This window comes from Microtus oregoni, unplaced genomic scaffold (assembly GCF_018167655.1).
Source record: "Microtus oregoni isolate MIOR12 unplaced genomic scaffold, Mior012 000087F_ref0000451, whole genome shotgun sequence".
Classification (NCBI taxonomy): Eukaryota; Metazoa; Chordata; class Mammalia; order Rodentia; family Cricetidae; genus Microtus; species Microtus oregoni.
Genome location: NW_024544554.1, coordinates 2,354,962 through 2,371,422, shown reverse-complemented (window position 1 = coordinate 2,371,422; position 16,461 = coordinate 2,354,962). Strand labels below are relative to the sequence as shown.

Below are 16,461 nucleotides of genomic sequence, written 5' to 3'. Positions count from 1 at the left end.
GCTGACAGAGAAGGCCGCTATGGCAGGATTCCCACCCTGAGCTGGCGTGGTCCCGTACTCCCTGCATGTAAGGCATAGGGGCCTGGCGGCAACATCCGCTGCAAATGTTTCTTTGGGATTGTGAGGAAGCAGGTTGAATGAGACCCGTAGACAGCAATTATAAAGATTAGAAAACACGGTGCTAAGAACATTGCTCGGTGACAGCGCTGGACGCAGGAGGCTCCGCGTTCAACCCTAGGACACTCAAAATGGATTTAGGTTCTGGAAACCTCAAATTGCCTCCGTGTCCAGTTCTCAGTTTCTATCGATGTTAAACTGTTTTTGCGACGCTGTGTAGGATGACCAGTTCAAAAAACCACTCTACCGAAAGTTTAGCAAAGGCAAGCGAGGTGACTGAGAACAGTCACCAAATGCCTGTCACACACCACCAGGGGACACATTCCCACCCAGGCGCCTTGGTCGGTGGCAATCAGCATGCACTCTACACAGCAATGAAAAGAGCAGGGCTGCCAACGTGGCTCAGGGTAAAGGTGCCACGCAAGCCTGCCACCTGTGTCCAATCTCGTGCCAAGAGGGGAGCCAGCTCCACCGAGCTGTCCTCCGCCCCACACACGTGGGCCATGGCCCACATGCCACTCACACATCATGCACAACACACAACAGGCACATTTTCAAAAAGAATTCATGGTCGTTTGGTTCACTCGAATATATACACTTTTATTTACCCAGGCATGGTTTTCCTTTTGAGACAGGTCTTTCTGTGTAGGCCGAACACAAAACTCACAGTGATCTTCGCCTCAGTCTTCAAGGACTGCCTAAAGCCTGACCTCCTACTGGCCCGATCAAATATTTTAAAAGTAAAAAAAGGAAACATAATAGTAGCGAGCATTTCACATAAATGCAGAGAGAAATCCTAAGGTTACTGTTATGTGATATTATTTCAAATGTTTCTCTTTGAAGGTCATACTGGATTGCTACAAACATCTCAGATTCTTTGGTTGAAGATGAACCTCCATTCTTCTACGGTGAGGCTTGGATGTAGTGGAGCTACTGGAAGAACGATCGTGGAAATTGTGACCAGAATCGGACTTCCAGGAGACCAGACTTCAAAAGGACGCTGTTGTAATGCCTAAGGATTATGTGGCCTAGCAGATGGGGAAATAGGAAGGGAAGGAGTGAGGGAGGGAGGGAAGGAGGAAGGGAGGGAAGGAAGGAAAGGGTTCTAACAACTCAATTTATAATGAAACCAGCTCTCATTTATGATTCTGTTAAAAACCGTGGTCAAAACTTGACAGACAGACAGAACACGTGTAAACCAAATGTAAAACTTAAAAACATTAAGAACTCAAACCTCTCGTTCATATTTTCTGATAAGAAACAGTGATTGTTTTTCTTCATTATCATAATCAGTAGAACCAGAATCCACGGCAGTTTGGAAGACTGAACCATTGCTCATTCAGAAATAAAAATGCTACCACAGTGTTAGCATTTGATGATTTAGGGGTTGCAAAAGTTTGTCTTGAAAGGTCACTACGGAGTCAGCTATCACCAAGGTTTCTGAGATCAATTTGGGGTTTCAACAGTCATGGGAGGATGCTTGGTTCCCGTGAAGCCCGTTGGAGACTCTCATTCCTGAGAAAGCCCACGGTTAAGAGCAAGTTAACAGGCTTAAATTTCCCTGAAACGACGCTCGCACACAGCGCGGCCAGAAGTGGGGTTTAATGATTTAAAGTATTTGCCATCGTGTCTCCTCACATTCTGAACCTTCAAAAGAAAACCAAGCACACATCACTGCAGTGAGCAGGAGCCCCTACCGTCTTTTAGTTTTCTTTGGAAGATTCAGAACACTATCAAAGCCATAAACAAAATGGTGCTGGACCAATAATACTTAGCCATCTCCAGTGCGAGATGTGTGAGCCACATACTAGGAAGGGCCTCCCAAGGTAACCAATACCTCTCTGGTCTACAGAGCGAACTCGAGGCCCGCTCAGGCAAGTTAGTAATCCTGTCTCAGAAGAAAAATGTAGAACAGATGCTGGGCCTATCACTTAGTAGTAGAACCCTGGTCCATGTGTGAGGCCTGCGTGTTCAGCCCCCAGCGTCACGGGAAGAAAAAAGATGTTACCTTGTGCCCTGACACGCTGTAGGCGAGGCGAGCGGGCAGCGTCACGGTTGATGGAAGGTTCTAGGCATAGACCCGTGAGGCACAGAAGTCTTTATTGCCACAGGAAGCAAAGTGCACTCATCTCTTCTCATCAACAGTTTTAAGAATCACAAAAAGTTCAGAATTCACACAAGAAAGATAATACAGACCTGGGGAGAAATGGTCCCTGGGGTTATATTGGCTGTAATACTGAGGTAACCAATTGACCTTGTTCAGTGAAAATATCTTAACCCAAATGAAAAAAAAAATCACTAGTTATAACATCTAATTTATATACACCGTTCAAATAAAAATATATATTATATTTGCTTTAATGTATAGCAAGTTTAATACGTTAGTGTTTATAAAATAAAAACTGTATTCTACTGAACTTTTTTATTTTTGTGCTTCTTTATCTCTAAGCTTGGAAGTCAGAAAAAAACGTTACTCAAGGAAACCTACTTCTAGAGCCAAAGATGCAGGGTCTAGGCCTCGGAGAGACAGACCAATGCCAGCTGGAAGATTTCATCTCCTAAGACCTGCATGTTAAAATCTACAATCCTGAAATGTAAGACACAAGTTTTTTGTTTTTGTTTTTTTTTAAAAACAGGACCCCATACATTTCTCAAAATAGATTACAGAATACAGGAAGTGGTTCATGAAAGTACTGGGCTACTACTGGCCAGTGCTGTGGCTAATATTAAAACCTGGACGTTCTATTCATCCGCTCTCACGCTCGCTCTCCACAAAGTGTGTGGGGAAACCACGACAATCAGCGTCGGGGTAGCACAGAGGCCGAGGTCCGTAAGAGACTTCTGCAGTGGGCAAAACGCCCTGGTCCCGTGGGAACCCGTAAGAAGGGAGAGAAGCCATCTGAAGGCCCGGAAGCTGCTTCCTGGCATCTCCTACTGTGACCCTCTTCTGCGGGTCACAAGGGAAAGCGACGGTGACAGTGGTTAGAGACTGGGGTGCAGCCATCTCAGGGGACACGCGGTCAGCGGGGGGTTCCGTAGAGCGGAGTGGGGGCCAGTGTTTATTACAGCCATGATCTACCACAGAACTAAAAACAAGACACATACGCCATGCCGATTCACCCAGGTCGCCATCTTTATCACACGGAGGGTTAACTTACTATGCCTTAATTTACTCAGCGTATTCGGAAACACCAATGTTTACGTCAGGGCTCGCAGAGTTAGCTCATTTATTTCAAGCTGTCTGTCCTGCTTTCTTACATCTCGAGCGCCTGTCATAAACCGGCTACACATTTCCCACGAACCAACATCAATTTTAATCAAGCAGTCAGTACACAGCCTCTTCCTTGGTGTAAACCGAGTAGTTGCCTTCCATCTCTCTCCCGTCACTGCCACCGTGCCCATCGCTACGTTGCTTAGGCTTTCTCCGTACGACTGCACGAGTCCGAAACGTTGATGGGGGACATTTACCGTAAATACGTTTAGACAGAGTTTCAAGTAAAAAGAATGGGTATCCACATCTATTAGACCTAAGGTTTAGACAAAAGGTTTCAACACCTAGATTTGCTTCTATAAATTACACAAGACACGTTGTACACTCTTAAATAGCAGATGCTTACAATATCGAGCCTCTCCATACGAACAACTTACAGAGAAAGGTAACGGTCAGTGTTTATTACATCGCAACGCTCTCTTGATTTCCTCCTCTGTGGCTGTTGCTTTGTCCTGGTTTCCACAGACTGTGTGAGTTCTTATGCTTTGGCTGTGATCTGTTTGAGCTGAATGAGGCAACAGTGGTTATTAAGGCTTATTCTATGATGGAGCATTATCCTTGAATCCGCTGCCGTTTGCAGAGAGCAGTGGGAGAGTCTCAGCTATCTTGGGTCTTCGGGCTCCGTCTTAATGGTTTTCTTTTCCAAGGGGAAAGCAGAGTGAGGATAGTCTTTTAAGATGCCAAGGCTCTCTGCATCCAACAGAACCAGAAAGAGTCAGGTTATTAAAGCCCCGCATCTCACAGCAAATAGTACTGACTAATAATAATTGTGAAATTCTACATGGAATTTTATTTGCAGACTCGTGGTTAAAAGCATGGGTTTTGGCTGAACATGGTAGTGATGTATTCCTAGGCCATTCCCAGGAGGCTGAGGCAGGAGGACTGCTTTAAGTTGCAGGTCAGCCTGGGCTATATGGAGAGCAGCCAGCCAGCCAGGACCACAAAACTAGACCCTGTCTTACGAAAAACAAACAAAAAAATGAAGCAAACGAAAACAAACCACAGTTCCATTTAACCCCCAACTACATCAACTGCTAGCTATAAATCAGTGAGTTACCAGCTGAACCTTCATGTCCTTACCTATAAAATGAGCAAAGTATCACCACAGAGCAGGAGGGGTAACCAGGAAATGTATATGAATAAACAGACCCTTCTAAAATGCCCACTGCACTGTGGTCAGTACCTAGAATCAAACAGGTCACATACAAATTGTCGTCGAAATACATCTTCAATTTTAAATACGAAACTACATCTAGACGTCCAATGGCATTCTAAACTGGGGAATCAAGTGGGAATAAAGAATGAAAAGTTTACTTTCCTAAGCAAAGATTCCATGGAGTTTTATTAATAGTTATTTTAACAATGGAGACCACTAAATGTGAAGTGTGGTCTTTACATAATGTACTAATACTTGGAGATACACACACACACACACACACACAAACAAACACACATATATACATTACATATGTGCAAACATGTGAACTAATACACACACATAAAGCACACACACACATCCCTTAAGAGGGCTATACAAAGGGAACCAACACACCTACCCCATGTGAACACGGGGAGATAACTCACTGTCTGCAAGCCTCTCTACACAGAAAAGGATTTAACTTGCACTGAGGGGTAGGAAGAACAACCACAGTCCTTTGATTTTTTTACCAGCGGGACGGCTCACATGCTCTTGGTTATGGCTTACAATGATCCTGTGGATACCCACTTTACAGGCAAACCTCATGAGAAGCAGGGAGAACGAACTCTGGGTCACAGGGAATGTGTGTCATTTCTACTCATTTTCCTTAAGGAAAAGATTCCTCAACGGACTGACACGCGGTACATATGAACCACACTCGGGGACAGGTCCCATGCTCAGGAGTCACTGCCCAACATGAATCAGACTTCATGGTTTTGTTGTTGTTGTTCTGTGAAGGCGTAGGAGTGGGAGTAGGTTTACTTTTTAAGATAAAAATCATGAAGTTTGCTGAGTAATGAGGTGGGGACAAAATGGAAGAAATTGTGGGAGGGGAAGGGTATGGTCAATATATTTTAGGAAATTCTCAAAAAAATAAAAAAAATTAAGACTAAACTTAAATCTTAAAAAAAGCAACAATTCTTTTTTAGGTATTGCTTTGTTCTGTTCTATGTAAAATCCCAGCTTCACTAAATCTTCATAGAGCAGAGACACTAAGGTGTCATCGTGGTGAGGCAAGAATGACCAATGTATTGCAGCATATCTTTTACGGAGGGTTTTTGAAGCAGTATGACTTTGTAGAAAACATGTTAGTTTGTTAAGAACTTGAAAGAAGAGTTGGTTTTTCATAGCGATGAGAAGAGGAGACCAATTTGCTGTCTTTTTGGGAGGGTTTCACTTGCTATCTTTGACAGTCAGGGTGAAGCAAGGACTGATGGGCATAAGGTACAGACCAGTATCTAGACGTCAAGCTTTTCTGGAAGCATCTGCTCCCAGGCACATGAACAGGAAGACGCAGACTCTCGACAGCCTTCCTAGACAATTCTTAATCCACCATCAGCTCTAAAGCCGTGTTCCCGCCGACTCAACTGTCCTATCCGCCCTCAGCTTCCCCACCTACTTAACTGTCCTATCCACTCTCAGCTTCCCCGTCCCTAAAATCAGTGACTGCGCTCAACTGATCCCTAATGTTACTTTTATTCAAAGGCTAAATGATACCAGATTCTCTTACATGGTGCTGGCATCTACTAATGGACGCTGTAAGATTCATTTTACTTGCGTAAATACCAGAAACCTTCACCCTAAAATGCTTCTGCACCAAAAGTCAGGTTCTGGTAACAAGGCTTTCTCGGCTCGAGAACGGATGCGGAGCCCACCTGTGTCCCGTCACAGAACTGTCAGCCAATAGAGCCAGTCCAACTCATCGTAACCATTATCACCCAGCTTAGACCGCCTCCAAGTTGCCACCCATACAGAGGCTAGCCAGTAGTCTCAACTCTACGACTCTACGACTCTTCCCTGTCATCCCCTATAAACACCGTAATCCTCAAAGAGGCTGGCTAACATTCTGGCGATCTATAATTTCCACTGGGGACTGACGTGTTCAGCGGGGACAGGACGGGGAGAGCAGAGCTAAGGGAACGCCATCCAGGCTTTCTCTGACAGCAGACTGCATTCTCACCTGACGAGTGGGACTTCCCCTCGCTGGAGTAAAGTCTGCTCAGCTCCCCATCGACCACAAAATGATGGGGCTGCCGGTTCTGTACGTTAGGCATTCGGAGATTCAAAGGTCTTTCCCCTAACGGAAGGAAGGAAAGGGAAACGAAGCAACGATTAAAACATTCCCAGTGGGTTTGGTTCGTTTTCTGTTGACTTTGTAGATAAAGGCTCACAAATTGCCGGAGCAGACCTTACGAAGAAAGGAACGGGTCACAAGACCCTGAAGCACGTATGCTAACTGGGAAGAGACATCTGAAATACCCACTTCCGAGGAAAATGGCGAGACCTGAATGCTAGCACCCGAAGTGTACAACCGTTGGGGTATGTAGAGCTAAGATGAATCTAACAGGAGAGGGACATTTCCAGACACCGTCAAGCACTGTAAACACAGCTCCCTTGTAGCCATTTTCCTGAACGCTGGGACCATGTACCCAAGCATGCTGTTACCAAACCACACAGGTAAAAAGAGAGCCAGAGACGCCTTCAGGCCAATTAGAGTTTTGTTCTGTTTTTAAGCACAATCCGTGGAAAAATAATTAGCAAAATGCTTTATAAATTATTACGTTATCATCACAGAAAATTGATATCCCACTATAAGCCACTCTAGGGTCATAAACTCAGCTCCATCAAATCTTTCTTAATTGTGTTTGCTTAACTGTTAGTTCTTAGCTACTAAGAAGGGTCAGAGAAGTTAAAGAAGACCTCAGCTAACACATTTTTGTCATGTTTTAGAAAGAAAATCTTTCTTTTACTCTTGTGTCATGATCTAGGGGGCAATATTTCATCCCATCGCTAGAGAACGCTTGCTAACATGCTATTCTTGTTTGGATGGGGAAAAAAAAATCCTTGGCAAGACACATCATACAAGGGATCAATATCTAGGACATATAAGGGAGTGCAGAAATTAGTCACGAAAACCGCTAACCTTCCAATTAGTAACTGTATTAATGAAATGATTAGATAACTCTGAAAAAAAAAGAAATACACATGCATGCTCCCCAAATATTTGAAAACCTGCCCAACATTCTCGGCTATCACATAAAAACATACTAAAATTAAAATTGCTTTGATATTCTCTTCACCCCAGTTAGGATGGCTAACATTGAGAAAACAGAAGCCAACCAATGCCAGAGGGGATGCGGCGGGGCAAGAAGATCCCTACTCCTGCCTGGTGAGAGCCTACACTGGTACTGCCACACCAATGGAAACCAGCGGGGAGGGGTCTCAAAACCCAACACGACGGCCACATAATCTAGCTATATCACTCCTGTGTATACACCTGCCAGGATGGCAGAAATTCTGCCACTGAGATATGCACACGCTTGGTTATTGCTGCACGGCTCGTAATAGCTGAGGCAACAGCCGGGCCCAGATGTTCACCAGCGGATTAACGGTAAGGACCACGAGGCACAGATGCGCACAGAGTTGTGTTCATCCACAAAGAAGAGCAAAATGACAACCCTTGCAGGAACGCAGATGGAATGGGAATCATTATATATTATGAAGTGAAATAAACCACATTCAGAAAGACAAACAACACATTTTCTTTTGTACGTTGAACCTAGTGTGTGTGTGTGTGTGTGTGTGTGTGTGTGTGAGACGAAACTAGAAAGACTAGAAAGGGGACAATGAGCTGGGAAGAAGGGATTTTAGGGGAGGGCGAGGGGAGAAGAGGGTAATGCCATACACGTGACATGAAAGGGGGTGTGGGAGGGAGGAAGGCACTGGGGGAGTAGGGTAAATAAGAACACCATCTTCCCAAAATGCCTCATCAAAACCTGTTCCTTTATATGGACTTGAACCATCTTTTAAAAGATGGGTTCTAGCCGGGCGGTGGTAGCGCACGCCTTTAATCCCAGCACTCGGGAGGCAGAGGCAGGCGGATCTCTGTGAGTTCGAGACCAGCCTGGTCTACAGAGCTAGTTCCAGGACAGGCTCCAAAACCACAGAGAAACCCTGTCTTGAAAAACCAATAAATAAATAAATAAAAGAAAAGATGGATTCTTACATGAGGAGTTACCAGCAGTGGTAACCACTTGCTAGAAAGTGAACACTACATAAAACAAGACAACTTGGAAACACTGTTTTCCTTCAACATACTATACGGTGATATTTGAAACTGCAGGACCTATTTACAGGTTGACACGGCATGCTTCTCTACTCGAAGCTAAGCTGCACATGAACAAGGATGGGTATCTTTTGAGTTGCTATGCCTTCTGGGCTTAGAGGCATGCCTGGCATACAGAAAACCACTTCAAAAAATCCTCTGAACAAAGGGATAACAATGACTTGGGATTGTCTTCATGCTGGAGACATGAGAAAAGTAAAAGAATTTCCACTGTGAAAATACTCACAATCCACCGGGCTCTCTGACATGGACTGGTGTTCTGCGTGTTTTAGAGATAACCAAGTCTTCTTAGGAAATAAATACTACTATATTTTGGACAAATTGGTTTTTGAAATTTAAAGAAAGATGTTTTGATCATTTTGAAAAGGCGAGGGTGTACCTCAGTGGAAGGTCCTAGATTCAATGCCTGGCAAAACAAGGGAACAGAGTCCATCTAAGTATGGTCTTTGATGGGAACTGTTTCTTTGAGAAGTGGCCTAATTGTTCGCATCTGCATCCTGACTAAGCCTCTCCAAGACACATGTGCAAACTATAATACAGGAATAATAAAACTTGAGGACTTCAGAAACGAAGGTAAACAGGATGAATAATTTCCTTTGAAAAGGAACTAGCTAAAACAGATTTTCACAGAGATAAAGTAATCCCCTCACAATATTGATTTAGCTCTAATCCATCCTCCTCCCCCTTTCTCTTGGAAAGGCGCATGGCGCTGACTCTGGAGGCCAGGTCACCGCCGCCGAGGCCCACCTTGTCCATCAGAGCCATCGGAGGGCAGACCGTCTGGGCTGCGCTCTCCGGAGCTCTGCCTGTAGAGCCCTGCCGCCAGTCTCCTCTCCTGCTGCAGCCTCTCGTAGCCGGCCTGGGCACACAGGAGCTCCATCTGCTTGGCCATCCCCTTCTCAGCCTGCTAGAAAATAAAGCCGAAACAAAACCAGTAACTGCAGCGGTCTAGATTTCCTAACGGCTTAAAGACGCCAATTTGAGACGCCAGCAAATGTATTTAGTATTTATTAAAATGATATCACACTTTCTATGGTATGCTTGTCTCCCTAAATAGGAATAAATGTCTGTGTCCTGTAAGATATTGAGCTTCAAAAGGTTTCTCTTCTGTCCCATAAAGAGAGTCCCATGTAAGCTCAGAAACAATAGAACTTTCACCCTTCACTTTGTTTTCCAAGATCCTGGGTCTTTTAAAGGATTTCCCTTTCTTCAAAAAAAAAAAAAAAATACCCAAGAGCACCAGCAACATCTGCTATCACCTACTTTGAACATAGGGTGAAATTCTGGCATTTTATTTTAGGATTTGGCGCTACCCAGACTCCTGCTTGGAGGAGAGAAAGTGTAAAAACGCCCGTCTAGAAGAACAAGACAGACACACCTCCCACCAAAATTAAACAATGCAGAGTATGCAGAGAGGCCTCCTTGCCAGCAAGGCTCTCTGCCTCCGCCCAGACAGAAGCAGCAGCGCCCCAGCCAGCACAGAGGGACATGTTTAAAACACAAGGCTGGTGTGTGACACAGGAAGTCGTATCCGCATGAGTTTCAAAGCCCCTTTCTCAGGCACTGTTCTAATTGACTTGCGAGTGATATTCAAAGTAGTGTATCTACGACATTTGCCAAGGAAGCCATAGTCAAAATGCAGAAGTGATTCATGACCATGTTACATAAAAGCACTATAAGGATTCTGCTATGTAAAATTGGTTACCAAAGCCATGATTCACAATTTTAAAAATCAATAGATGGAGCACATAATGAATTAGGTAACCAGGAAGACTGTCCACGCTTTTCTAAACGTGCACAAACCAAGCCGAAGGTAACAATAACTTCATTTCACTTGCAATGTCAGCCGGTGAACAGTCTGACATTTCAGCAGGTAGCTTCGCGCGGGAAGAGGCAAGGGATCCCTCTGTCTCCCTGGGACAAGTTTGGCAATACTACAGGGATACAAACATCCCCGGGGTCAACAAGGGGCAGTCACACACGGACTTTGGAAATACCTGTTTCTGAGTACATACAGAGTTAACAATTTACTAGAATTTGGGAGCAGGGGGAGGGTTCGTGCAGCACAGCGCTAGCTGAACAAGCCTGAGAAGCCATATTCAAACCCGGGCATGCACTACGATCCCAGCACTGGGGAGGCAGAGATGGGTGGATCCCTGGGGCTTAGCAGGCAGTAAACAAGATCCCACCTCAAAAAACCAAGGTGGGTGGATCCTGAGGAAGGACACTCACGGCTTTCCTCTGGCCTCCACAGACAGGTGTGCACACAAACATGCGCCCCTCACATATATACAGAAATCAGTAAGCTACCCCACTAATTTAACAATCCTTCAGTAAGGCTTGAAATGAGGTAAGAGTCACAATGTTGACAATATGTTACTGAGATCTTGTGTGATTTCACCTCAGAATTGTGCTGTACACGGTCATGGTGAGACTGGCTGCTTCCCCGCAATGCTACAAGAATGTCTTATTTCCTCTAAGAAAGGAATATATTACCAGACTTTGTTCATGAACCAAACGAAACCCAGCTGTTTCCGCCACCTTACCGAGATGGCTGCGGAGAAGACATTTTAACAATAACCAGAAACAAACTCAACCCTCTAAAACCTCAACGTGAAGCCGGCTGAAGCGGCCCCCTCTCTTCCAGCCTACAGCCGTCTCCCCCAAGGCATCCACTGTGGGGTTACCTGAGTACTGAGCGCCGCAAGCTCCTCGCTCTTGGCTCTGGCCTGCTGGAAGAGCGTCTGCACAGATTCCTGGAAATCTGGAAATCCGTCCTGCGGGGCAGATCACAGGGCCTGGGTGTTTAGACTTTGTTAGCACACAAAGAAAAATAACACTGCTGTGGTAAATGATCTAATGCGGCTGTAGAGTGCGTGGGTCATCGGCTACCACGCCTCACTCGCTACAGTCGGCCACGGGTGAACAAGATGGGAAACGCCAGCCATCATCACGGCCACCAGCACTGCCAAGGGGACTCTGGTTTTATGAAGCGCTGGGAACTATTTCCATGGAAACAGTACTTTCCTATGGGTTCAATGAGCCAGTAGGAAAACCATCATGAGGAAGAAGGAACCTTCATCAGGACATCCTCTGCCACCATTTGCGGTGATTCCAAACCTTCCTAATAACGCGACCCTTTAACACGGTTCCTCAGGTTGTGGTAACCCTCACCTATAAAATTGTCATCATGGCTACTTCACAGCTGTAATTTCACTACTGTTGTAAATCATAATGTAAGTATCTGTTTTTTTTAAAATATTTATTTATTTATTTATTATGTATACAATATTCTGTCTGTGTGTCTGCCTGCAGGCCAGAAGAGGGCACCAGATCTCATTACAGATGGTTGTGAGCCACCATGTGGTTGCCAGGAATTGAACTCAGAACCTTTGGAAGAGCGGGCAATGCTCTTAACCACTGAGCCATCTTTCCAGCCCCAAGTATCTGTTATCTTATGGTTCACAGCATTTTCTACTTAGCCTCAGAAACGATGCTTGGTTTCCTGCAGTCCACAGTTGCAGACACTTGCTCCGAGCCTAGGTTCAACCCATACACTCCTCACATGAAGACATCTTGGAAACACCATCCTTACAGCTGGGGTTGTCCCTGGTATGAAACCTAATCCTATTGTTCTTGCTGCTATGCAAAGCAGACCATTTTGTCCCGGGTATACTGCTCCATCTGTAGGAGGGATGCTCTGGCAGTCGTGAGGCTAATTTATATCATCATTTTCAGAGGAACAAAAACGCATAGAAAATACTCAGGTCAGTGTTTGGCACATAGGAATTATACATGAAATTCCTTTTTTTTTTTTTTTTTTTGGCCATTTAGACAATCCAAGTAAAAAGCTACTGGGCTTAATCAAAATAAAACAGCCCAATGTAGGTGACATACCATTCCAGTTATATAGAGGGTGGGGGAACATGTTTTAGAGATATTTACACAGTATAGCTATACGAGGATGAGTGGGTGATGTGGGAGTTCCCTCTGCGTGCTGTGATTACCATTAATGAATAAAGAAACTGTTTTGGACCTATAGCAAGGCAGAACTTAGGTAGGCAGGGAAAAATAAACTGAATGCTGGGAGAAAGAAGGGCGGAGTCAGAAAGAAGGCATGGAGCCACCACTGGAGACAGAAGCTGAAAACCTTACCTGGTAAGCCACAGTCATATAGCAATATACAGATGAATAGAAATGGGTTAAATTAATATGTAAGAGTTAGCCAATAAGAAGCTAGAGATAATGGGTCAAGCAATGATTTAAATAATATGGTTTCTGTGCGATTATTTTGGGTCTAAGCTAGCCGGGCGGTCAGGAACCAACAAGCAGCGAGTGGCTCCTTGCAACAAGTGGGAACTACAAACTCTATAACCAGCAAGAAAGTCCTGGGTATGGGCAGGGGTGCACACTGGTGGAAAACACTGGTGGAAAACACAGGGGAAATCCAGAAACACCTATTGGACAGAGACCCAGAACACCCAGGAGGCTCCCTGGAGGGCCTGGAGCTTAAGAGATGAGAGCGCTTCAGGAAAAGATGGTGACTCGCGTAGAGGCCTGAAGGCGAACCTGCCAGGCTGCACAGCACCGGTTTACTGTGGCTTCTGTAAGACAAGCCGTAAGGGAGAGAGCGGCAGGAAGGCTAGAAACTCACAGCTGGATTCTGTGGGGCCCGAGCAACATCTGAACCTCATCTCAAACGGAGTAAATATTCTCCTTCCTATAGAGGAAGCCACCGACAGACACGCCCCAAAGACCTGATTAAGGCCACACGACGCACAGCTGAGATTAGCTGATGCCTATGCTGAAGACAGAGCAGAGGTCTGGCACTACGTGGAACTTCCGCTTCAAGCAAGGCTGCAGGGCCAGGCATCGCTTAAGAGAGAACTAGAGATTGGTTGGATTCAGTCAAGAGGCAAGACTTCCTGCACACAAACCAGGCACAGGGAGTCTGAATGAAGGGGTGAGGTCGGGACTGGAGACTCCAGTTACCAGCTCAGCAGCAGGCTGTGGGTGGAGCTGCTCATGCCCCGGACGCCCCCACATCTCAAACGCTGTTGGAGGAGGCTTGTGAAGGAGGAAGAAGCTAGCCGGTCTTCTGCAAGGACCAGATGTGTGGTCTCAGCAAGTCAACCTCATTATTCTCGGCGTTTCCAATGTTTCCACAGAGATTACATTACCTGTTTGGCGGGCTCAGGGGGGAAGAGCTATGGGCATTAAATGAACTAATGCAGATGGCAAATCTTGGCAGAGAGCGCCATCATGGTCAGGACTGTTCAGCCATGAGAATAATACCGCAAGGCTGGGTAGGGGCCCTCAAAATGCAGAGAAAGCTTTCTGGGAAGCGGGTAGTGCTTTGTCCTGAACAATGAGAAAGAAGCTATCTGGAATGTGTGAGGAGAAATGAAAGGGAGAAGCCTCCCCCTCCCCCCCCACACACACACTGGCGCACTGGTAGAGGAGCCTTGGTCCTTGGTCTCCTTCTCTGGGTTTGGCTCAGGACTTCCTCTGAGTCTCTACAGCTGTCTTTCCAGGCACCAGCTGTACCATGCTAGGAGCCATTTATCTCCCTGTCACATTGCTGGCTGCTGCCATAATTCACAGCGTTCCCTTGGTGACGAGACTCCGGGCCTCAGCACTGAGAGAATAATATCTACGTTTGGAAGGCTGTTCCTGCCCTAATTAGCCTCACCGCTTCCGTCGACGCCCTCACGGGTCTCCATCTCTCCCGCCAAGCACCAGCGGGGCTGTTGGAAGCACTGCCCAGCTGTCTTGGAGTGACGTGGGGCGGCAGATGTTCCTAACCCCGTTGTGTTTCCCCCTTTTCTCTATTCACGCTTCCTGGACGAAGAGCAGATTGCATGGCTTCTGTCTATACTTCAGGCTCGCCAGCTTTCTTTCCAGAAGCGCGGCCACCGTGTAGGTGTAGGTGGGCATGCTGACCCCGGCCCCGCCGGGCCCCCTGGAGCGGTGGGCAGCTGTTTCCGGACCCAGTTCTCTGACTTTCTGGGCTCCGCTAAGAAATTCAAATTCATTCCACTCAGCTGCTTCTGTACTCTCCTCCACAGGGACGGGGTATCTCTGCCCTTTTCCTAGCAGCTCTGGTGGAAGAAAACTAACAGGGAAAAGATGCACAGCAGAGAGTCCATCCACGCAGTCGGTGGCCATCAAGGGTGGGGACTGTGCTCCGCCTCCCTGTCTAAGAAGCTCCGGTGACTCTGTCAGTACTGGAGATAATGATAGTTTGTCCAGGGAACCTCACGTGTTCTTAAACCAGGAAGAAATGCTACCAACCAACTCTAGTTTTAACCAGTATTTTATAGTTTAAATCAGGCCAGGGATTCTGGCTCCTGACTCTTCATATTCTATGGTTGGCTGTCAAGCCATCTTACCCTGTTCACAGGCAGAGCATAAATAAATCAGACTGACTTTTACAGGTATACTCTATCTCCCCAACATACCTTCTGAACTCATTCTAAGCAGGCGGAGTATTACACGGTGCTCCCTTCGATATAAATATATTCTGTGGCTATCATTTTCTACTGAAAAGTTACAGCTGTTTCCCAGTCATCCTTGGATTAGGAAACAGTAACGGCCATTCCTCTTCTTCAGAGACCACCAGTTCCGTACACGTTCCCTTTACAAACACGGACAGGGCAGTTCTAAGCCCAACGGAGCTTTCCTGCGCCGTTGAGGTGTTCTGCGAGGGCTCATCGCCACCCAGAAAGGTACTGCCTAAGGCTCAGGTGTAAGACACAGGCTGGAAACCCCGACGCTGGCCCCTGGACAGCAACATGGCAACTCTGGGTCCACCGTGGCTGTCAAGCAGACGTCATAAATGCTTGTATGCACACAAGAAGGTTTGTCACAGATGTCAGGCATATGACAGCCTGAATTAGAAAACCATCATTGTTACGACTGTCCCGCAGCTAGGTGCTCCGGGGTCCCTAGTGAAAAATAAGAACATGAACACACAATTCATTCTCAGTTTAGCTAAAGGTGGGCTGGCTTCATGCAGCTGCTGACTGCTGCAGGTGTTTCCAAGCCTGACTTTCTAACTCGCAGGGCTTGGGGAGGGGCTTTCCCTGGAGGCCCACTTCCCTGGTGCCCCCTCCCCCCTAGGCTCACCTAGGTGGGAAGGGTCTCTCTCTCTGTAATTATCTCATTTAATCTCAAAATTGAAGAAATAAGGCTCAAACTCTACATATTTTAATGTCTCCCATACCTTGTAAGGCAGCATACCAGCGAAGGACAAGAGATAGATAGGTCTACAGAGAGTATGTTTATGCCTGCGAAAAATCTAATACGGCTTTTGTTATGGGATGACACTATGTTCTCCGGGGAGGAAAGTCGGGGTATGAGTATTTAAGATTTATTCCACCCGACCCTTCATGTGCAGATCAGGACCCAGGAGTCAGCAATAAGTACGGATCTGACTGCGCCTGTACACAGCACCATCTGACGTGGCACCCCGAGACACTGATAACGGCAGCAGAACCGCTTCCTCCCTTAGCACGTCAAATTCCTCTGATGTCACTTTTATCTGCCGGACATCACACTTTTGTCCTTGTCGTTCACTGCAGAAATAGTCTGTTTATAAAACACGGGAATGAAGGAACAACTTGCGCGTGCGCTTCCTGGTGGCTGGAGGAGATTTTGGAACTGAGGGAGGGAGAGAAGTAGCTGCTGCATTACTTTGGGCTTAAGCAACTAGGACTCTGTCCACCGTCTATTTTTATGATACTATCT

The 16,461-nt window shown here is 46.1% G+C and overlaps 1 protein-coding gene across 5 annotated transcripts in view; it reads right to left on the bottom strand.

The window, feature by feature from the left end:
• Positions 1 to 691: 691 nt before the first annotated feature.
• The window catches only part of LOC121442194 (NGFI-A-binding protein 1), a 40,508-nt gene continuing 24,738 nt past the window's right edge, over positions 692 to 16,461 (bottom strand). For 3 of the 5 annotated variants that reach the window (XM_041643652.1, XM_041643651.1, XM_041643653.1), the window contains exons 5-8: positions 11,400 to 11,489; positions 9,460 to 9,619; positions 6,547 to 6,663; positions 692 to 4,078 (exon numbers count right to left, since the gene is read on the bottom strand). In XM_041643652.1, the coding sequence (XP_041499586.1) occupies positions 3,990 to 4,078; positions 6,547 to 6,663; positions 9,460 to 9,619; positions 11,400 to 11,489 (456 nt within the window). In that variant the 3' untranslated portion in view covers positions 692 to 3,989. The remainder of the gene's footprint in view (positions 4,079 to 6,546; positions 6,664 to 9,459; positions 9,620 to 11,399; positions 11,490 to 16,461) is intronic. The other 2 variants (XM_041643654.1, XM_041643655.1) reach the window with 2 other exon arrangements.